Here is an 8,636-nt window from a genome sequence, read left to right as displayed (position 1 = left end):
TCTGGGTGTCATTGAAGTCTTGTGGTAAATCTCTCAAGGTCAAATTCCAGTGTTAAGAATTCTTTATAATTCAGTTTATATATTTACATTATCTCATTCCCCCACTTCGTATTATACATATACCTCTGTTAACACACTTACACCGCTCGCTCATTACATCCAGGAAAACCTAGCCATTAAGTAACACACAAGTCAGACACAACACCTCTCCCTCACTCTCCACCACTTACATATATATATATACATATTGTGCCATCCGCTCATGTCCCGTTCACTCGATAATCGCCATCTGCTCACTTCTCGTTCACTCGATTACCGCTGGCACTTCACCACTCGTCTCCGCTCCGCTCACCTCCGCTCACTTTTACCGCTCATATTTACCGCTTTCCATAGAGTAGAATTTTGAATCTGCTGCAGAGCGGGTCCTTTGATGCATTTTTCGCCCTTTTTTCAAGATCTACACTTGGCTTGAAATTCATGACTTAAAATCCCTGTGTTCGACCTGAAAACTCACCAGTAAAAAGAGTATAAATAATTTTGATAACTACTCAGGGTCTATAACCACAATCTTTTACTATATCTGACCGCTTTTTATAGTCATTCGTTCACTGATTTCCGAAAATAAATCCCCTATGAAAATGTACAAATTACGTTCCAACAAATTTTAGTTATCACATATACAGTTGTGAACCAAATCGTATATAATGTATATAGAATTTTGAACCAAAACATGTATAATGCATATAGATAAAAAAAAAAAAAAAATACACTCAATTAAATTTTGAACCCCAGAGCACATACCCCGCAAATTATTAAAAAAATTCCTTACATTTGAATATCATATTTCAAGTCAATTAGGTGTTCATAATCCTATAACACCTTCTCCCCACCTTTAACGATACACATGAAAAAAAAAAAAAAAAAAACTATTTTCTACATGTAGCATTTGTGGATCAAGTTAAGAGAGTCGAATCGGTTCGAAAGACAGTACCTACAATGGAGAAAGACAGTACCTACTCAAACCAAAATGATACATACATAGGAATCAATGTGCACTTGTGTCTTCCCAAACCTATAACTGCGCTAGAAGAAACATGTACTTTACGATCAAAGCTGTATTTTATGTATGTCGGCACCGTATTCCGATATAACTATACATGAACTTCAACAAAGAGCACATACCCGACAAATTATAAGAAAAATCGCTTACATTTGAAAGTCATATTTCTAGCAAATTGGACATTCACAATCCTATAACACCTTCGTGGCCACCTTTAACGAGACACATAGACATAAACTATTATTTTTACATGTAACATTGGTGGATCAAATTAAGGGAGTCGAAACGACTCAAAAAATGGCATGCGAAGGGTTGTACCTACAATGGGAAAGACAATACCTTCTTAAGCCCAAAGTGATATCTACGTACGAATCAACGTGCATTTGTGTCTTCCTAAACCTATACCTGTTTTAGGAGAAATGTATACTTTAACTTGAAATTTATTGTTTAAACATGTTCTGTTTCCGCTAAAAAGGCATGGCTAGACTAAAAAACCTATTGGTTTTCGCGGAAACAGTCTATATTTCCACGAGTTCACTGAAACATGCATTGTTTCCTTGAAAACCAGCATAATTCGAGCCTTATGTTACATGTTTTGTTTGTAAAATCATATTTTTAGCACCTAATATTATATATTTTAGCAAATTCGATGACAAAAGTTTTTTGCGAATAGTGCTTAACCAAATTTAAACATAAATAAAGGAGACAAATAATATGCATTTAATATTTAATCAACAAAAATAGAGTATTTACAAGATAAATAATAATATATGCTACAATACCAGTTCACACAATTTGACTCGACTAACAAAATTTAGCCGCACTAAGAATATATTTCGCAATGATTGTCTGATAATCATTAACGACAACTATTTCTTGTACTTTCCTCATCGTATTTTCAATTTCGTGTACATAACACTTGGCCCACAAGCACACTAAAGTTTCACATTCCATTGATCACGTGGCTTGTTGGCGCGAAAACACAAAAATCGGTTTGAGAGTGACTAGTCGGTAGTCCAATGTATGTATCAAGTAGCTATACAAAAATTTGGCCGACATAACAAATATAATCCTTAGGAATTGATATATTTTGACTCAAAAATAGAATGTAAAATAATACAAAATTTAAAACACGCTTATTTTTTTTATGGGAGCCATTGTGGAGAATGCTCCAGCACGACAGACGGCGAACGGTGGGCAGTAGCAGTCAGACGGTCAAGTTCGATCGAATAATAAGGCAGGATGGTAAATCGAAATACAAATTAAGTTAAAGTTGAAGACAAAAAAATAGAATTGGGTGATTGGATTTTAAAACGAGTTTGATAATTTTGTAAATTTGTAAACAATAGAGGGAAAGAAATATAAATATATGTATAGAAAGTTTGAGGGAAAGATAAAAAATAGAGGGTTTGAGAAAAGTTTCTAAGAGCTCAGGAATTTATCCACAATTTACAGTTATTTTAATATATTTTATTTTTATAAATTTAAAAGAATTAATTATTATATATAATTAATTATATTTATAAAATATATAAATTAAATCAAAATAGAATACATAAGTATTATTATTTTTATTTTTATATATAATTTTATATTAAAAACAAATAAAATAAAATAAATTTATTAAAAATTAAAAATATAATAAATTAATCAAATAATCAATAATAAATTAGTTAGTCTAAGAGTTTTCGATATTTTGTCATTTGATTTTTGTATAAAAATTATATATACAATGATATGTTTAATTTAAGTAAAAATTAAATATTTTTAATACTAAGTATGATTATTTTTTCTAAAAGATATTTTGAACTGAAATAGACAAAAAAAAATAAAAATGATAAAATAATTGTACTTTGAACTGAAAATAATGAATATAAATTATCAATATAAAAATATTCATAATTTTAGATAAAAATATAGGAGAATTATTTTTCTCAAGAGATAATCAAAATAAATATTTTATAACATTTTCATAATTTCAAATAATTAATAACAAAATTTTAAATTCATATAAACACAATTAAAGATCTTAAAAAATAAAATATAAATATCCACACAATTGTATTTTACATACTAATATCAAACCATCTAATTGAATATTGAATGAGCTACCCAAAATTGAAACCGAACAATGTAAACTCGACTTCGGTTCGGTCTATAGCTGTTCCGGTTTGGTCCGAAACTGCCGGTTCGAGACCGGTTGGGCAAGTCATCTAATTTCCGTTGGTTTAATTAATGTGAGCATATTTATAAGGATTAGTTGGACGACGGCTACTCGCCGGCGACAGTCACCTTTCTCAATTTTCACCTTCGGACGAATGAGGTAGCGGCAGTGATCCAAATGGGAGGAAACGGGAGGCTGAAGTGCAGGCTATGGTGGCCAACGAACGTCTCTTCTCAAACTCAACTCCATTCCAGTTTTTTGTTTGGCTGGATTTTTCCCTCTTCCGTAGCCTCAATCGATGTGGTTGTAGCTTTTACTTGCCAAGACTCCGGACGAACTTCATCGATCGATTCACGCTTGGATCTACAGGTGCAATAGTTTTCCTTCCGGAAATGTTAAATGTATTGCGGCTTTTGGTGTTTGATGGGTTTAGATTAGATTCTGTTGTGTTTAATTAGGATTTCTGTGGTTCAAAACCCTAAGAATTTGTGTTAATGCTGGGGTGTGTTTTGTTGGTTGGATAAGTAGGGAAACGAATTCTTATCACGTAAAACTGGAGTCCACAATGATGGCTAGGTTTCGTTGTTGGGCATTAATTACCCGAATCTATATAAGTTGGTGATGCTATTTAACTTAATCTATTGCATAAATTATTCGATACTTTCCTTGAATCTACCCAAGTGGCCAGCGAGATAAATAAAGATAGGAAAGCTTGGAGATCATAGTTTAATTGGTTCTACACAATTTTAATCAGTCTTAGAGAAGCTACGAAATGCTATCATGTAGAATTGATTTATGTTCTAAGGCCATCCTAAGACACCTAGGCGATGGCTGATTGCATCTTTCATGATATAGAACAGAGGCAGTATGTATAAATGAATTGAAAAAATGCATGTGTAATTGATTTTTGTTTGACCTTTAACTTGTATGGTATCTGATTTCTTTTGATTTAGGAAATCTTCCCGAGGATAAACAAAAACATGCCTACACATCTTCAAGACAAAAGTAAATTCTCTCTGCTAGGATATATTGAAGCAGATCAGATGGCCAGTAATCAGTTGTTTAGATGTGGAAATGATAAAAACAATTGCCATGACTTAACTAGTAATAAACATTTAAATGAATGTGCAATTAGTCATGAGAGCTGGATTTGTGGATGCCCCAAATATAATGCAATATCAGAGCAAGGTGGTATTTCTGCTCCAGAAAACATGTGGATCAAGCTTCTGTGTGGTCTTTCTGAAAGTGTAACTAGAGGAGTCATTGCCGTCCCTAAATTGGATCATTTGCATTGGAATAGTGAGGCAATAACTGAACTGGATCTCCACGTATGTAAGTGCTCTTTGCCTCTGTGTATTGTTGTTTTGCTTCCATATGTCACTTTGTGTATCTTTAACTTGGATTTCTTGTAAATCTAGGTAGTATTTTATGACATGCCCACTTTTGGCCACCATCATTACTCAATGGGTATATACAGGTTATCCAACAATGTTAAATCTCCTTGCAAGAAACCCAGGTGGTTTTACAATCTTCAGCAAAAAGATGCACTTATTGACTTGGTATGTATTGTTAATTGAAATATATCACACTCATATTATATTATCTTAATTAATTGCTTTCATGTTCTTGTAAAAGGATTCCATTATCCAGGCAATAAACAGTGGTCAAGCTGCAAAACAATTATTTGGGCATCATACTAATGTGCTTAGTCAAAAGTTCCTCATTGTTCACATGTAATTAACAGAACCCTTGCCATATTTTATTTCCGAACTTTCTTCTCACTCTTAGCAGTTAACAGTTGTTTTAATTACTTTGCAGGTTCTATGTCTTCATGTGGCGACTATTATCTGCATCTATCGCTTCACTTTCAACTCTCATTTATACTATTCTTCAATCTTCTCATTTTCTGTTTAGTTGGTTATTCAACACGAATATAGGTATTCTGCTGACAAAATTATTTAGTAATTCATTGAAGAATATCCACTTTCGCTGCTGCCAACTCTTGTATTGGCCTGTTTTTCTCCAGGGTCAGAGTACAAGGTAATTTTAGAACTGGCTTCTTGGATTATGTTTCACTAAATTTGATTTGTTGGAACATTATAATTAAGTTCTTTCAGAAGTACATGCCTCCATGTATTGAATCATGCTTTGCTGTCGTAGCTATTAGTTATGTATGGTTTGAACTAAAGAACTTTAGAACATAATAATCTTGATAACCTTTAAAAAAAAAAAAACAAACAGAACTATAGATGGATACATTGATTAACACAAGTACAACAAGCAAAAAATTGTAGTATACAAGTAAATTCAGCTGTGTTTAGGTGAACATGCCAGAAATGGACAGTACGCTTGATACAAATTTGAAAATGGGTATTCTCAAGTGAATAGGTGCTCTAGGTTTACAATTATCAATTTTTGGTGATTTTTTGTGGTGTTGGTACTTTTGCAAAAATGCAAACAATTAATATTGAAAGATTTTATCATTTTCTCGGCTATTTTTATAGGGATTGGTCATGTGTAGAGTTTGCAGAGAAAGCTGCCCTTGACAAGCACTCAATATGGTCAAATGTTGTTGTTGATGTCCTTCTAGGAAATATATTTGGCATTTCCCTATGGTTTATGGCAGAATCTGCATGCTTGTGGATTTCAAACTTTGCATTTGACTTTACTAACAACTTGCTACGTACTGGATGTGTATGGCTGATGGGAAATCCTGCTGGTTTTAAGTTGAACACTGAGTTAGCAGGAGTTCTTGGTGTGATTTCTCTGAATGCAATTCAGATATGGTCTACACTTTGGATTTTTGTTGGTTCTCTCGTTGTTCACTTCACCAAAGTCCTTGCCATATGTGGGATAGCTTTTGGGCTTACTTCAGCAGCAGCTATAATCATCGACATGATTTCACTTGTGACGATGCATGTCTGGACAATCCATTTATTTCTTTCACTTGTGTATTCAACCCAGATACAAGCAATAGCCTCTCTATGGAGACTTTTCAGGTAACAGATATTTCTAGTCTCCTCATTACATGGCAATTTCCTTGAATAAATTTTTGTGGTGGCTTAAGCTCATTTCTTTTTATAGGAGTTAATTGTTAGCGTAAAGGCCAGGTCTTGCAGTTCACAAGAAAGTCTCACAAATTTCATATTTAGTTCGAAGCTTGTGGGTGTTGTATTATGAAAGCCTATCTTTATCTCTACCTATCCATTGTTTTGTCCATAAATCAGAGTTTTTCTTTTTTCGGGGGTATTAAAATGGTGTCTATATGATTCTGAAAGATCACTGCTGTTCTGCCCATATACTCTCTTCATTTGAACAAAGATAAGGTGTTATAGTACGATCTTTTGCATATATGATGATAAATTACTTTTATCAATTACAGGGGTAAGAAGTGGAATCCTCTACGCCACAGAATGGACAGCTACGATTATACTGTCGAGCAACATGTTGTTGGGTCTCTCATGTTTACCCCAATTTTACTTCTGCTACCTACAATATCAGTTTTCTATATTTTTTTCACCATGTTGCACACATCTGTGAGATTTTTCTGCATACTTATTGAGGCCACCATATCTATCATTCATTCCACTCCATATGCGAAAATCCTCCTTTGGTTGGGGAGAAGGAAGCGATTTCCATCCGGGATATGGTTTGAAGTCATCTCCTGTATTTCTGAGACAGGATCTCTTACTGGCCGTAACGGGATCCTTGAGGAGAAAAAGGCTTCTGCATTCAACAATGGTGAACCCACAATTTTGGTTTCGTTTCTACACAGCAATTACTTGAACTTAGGTAAGAATCCCAACTTGATAGATTTTTTATTTCATGAATTCTACTGAGTCGGAAGGATGAGTTAGGAGAATCCATGGATATCTTTTATTTGAGCGGCAAAAGAAATGATTTTATGGTGCCCTTTTATTTGGTTCAGGAGAGGTAGTGTGGCCACACTACAGCTACTTACTCTCGGCCTTCTCGAGGTCGTCTATTGGGTCGTGCGCTTACGGGCTTCTCACCGGAAGAAGGTAGTCTCCTTTCTTACAATCTAACTGATTTATTTTTAGTTTTTGTTGTTAATTGGATGATCCCTCCTCAATGGTGTTTGTTTGTCTGTCCTGTCCTGTCCACAGAGCTGCTGCCTTAAGTCCTCTGCCTAGTTTCCCTCAGAAGTTGCAATGGATGGCAATGCCATGGAAAGAATATTGGAAACTTTGTTATGATTCAGTATATGGGTGCAGGGGAGAAGATTGGATGAATATTTAATTTAACCAACACATTTGCTATAACCACACTTTAAGTAGTATTAGAATTAGAATTAGAATTAGTAATCCCTTCATTTAATCTGGACTGACTGTCTTTTTGCTTGTTTATTTATCTTTCATGTTCAGATCTTGGGTTTCACTACTAGGTAGTCAGTTTGTAGAGGGTTGGTTCCAAGTTGAAGAAACATTATTATTATTATTATTATTATTATTGTTATTATTAAATCCTACTATTATTATTGCACAACCATCAAAATCAAGTGGATGGTTAAAACATCGCCCCAGTAAACGCGTCAAACAGACGAAACAGTAGAACAGACCACAGATTCGTCCCCGCCGTCAGATTTGGCATCAACGGCCCGCAGCTTTTATGGCGTGGCAGTTATCTATATATGATCTGTCCACCCCGTTATCCCTTTTTGACTGTTTGTTATCATGATCATCATCACGACGTTTCTTTTCTTTTAAGTATTTTATAGTTGAGTTTTAATTTTTAATGTCCTTTTGTAGGTAAACAAATACAATCATTCTTGTCAATTGGACTGACAGCATCCCATGTTGTTATCGGTATTGTATTGTATTGTATTAGACACGGTTTGTATAGTAATTGAGAAATGAATCCTGTGGGATTGTGTGTTCAATGAATGTACCGTACCACCTTACCTATCTCTACCCAATGAAATGAAACCATCTTTCTTCTCTGCTTATGCTTATCGTGTTTTGACTTATATTTTTAATTTAATAATAATCATTCATTGTGGGCACCATGTCCTCTCCTTGCCTGACCTCACCCGACTTAAGGTTGTACGGCTCATAACATTTGTTTAAAAAAATATCTACGGGATTATTATGTGTTGTTTGGTCGGCTTAACCACTTTTTTAAAATTCAAAATTCAAAATCAATAATCGAAATAAATTCATTATTGCATAACTCACAATCTAATCTCAGCTCAGAACATTTCATAATTTAGATCTCTAATTCTACCAAAATTTACTGACTCATTAAATCAAGTGATGAATTCCACAATGATACCAATTTTCAAAATATCCATTGCTATCGGTTAGGGGCAAACAGGGGTTAGTTATTAACATCCTAATTAACCCCTGTCAGCATATTATAATTTAGTAGCATGTATTATGTAAATTATTATTA

The 8,636-nt window shown here is 34.0% G+C and overlaps 1 protein-coding gene across 2 annotated transcripts; it reads left to right on the top strand.

The window, feature by feature from the left end:
• Positions 1-3,305: 3,305 nt before the first annotated feature.
• Positions 3,306-7,700, top strand: LOC127263389 (uncharacterized). Of its 2 annotated transcripts, none has more exons than XM_051292384.1 (9): positions 3,306-3,593; positions 4,178-4,556; positions 4,647-4,783; positions 4,860-4,957; positions 5,043-5,264; positions 5,729-6,223; positions 6,607-7,016; positions 7,156-7,246; positions 7,352-7,700. In XM_051292384.1, exons 1-9 carry the CDS (start codon positions 3,402-3,404, stop codon positions 7,482-7,484), a joined length of 2,157 nt encoding a protein of 718 aa, XP_051148341.1. In that variant the 5' UTR covers positions 3,306-3,401; the 3' UTR covers positions 7,485-7,700. The 2 variants fall into 2 exon arrangements, with proteins under 2 accessions (XP_051148341.1, XP_051148340.1); XM_051292383.1 differs by having other exon boundaries at positions 7,153-7,246.
• The last annotated feature ends 936 nt before the right edge of the window (positions 7,701-8,636 follow it).

Source organism: Andrographis paniculata, unplaced genomic scaffold (genome assembly GCF_009805555.1).
Source record: "Andrographis paniculata isolate CXL003 unplaced genomic scaffold, ASM980555v1 Contig69END, whole genome shotgun sequence".
NCBI lineage: Eukaryota > Viridiplantae > Streptophyta > Magnoliopsida > Lamiales > Acanthaceae > Andrographis > Andrographis paniculata.
The sequence above is the reverse complement of the archived record's forward strand: the minus strand, read 5'-3'. Positions and strand labels throughout refer to the sequence as shown.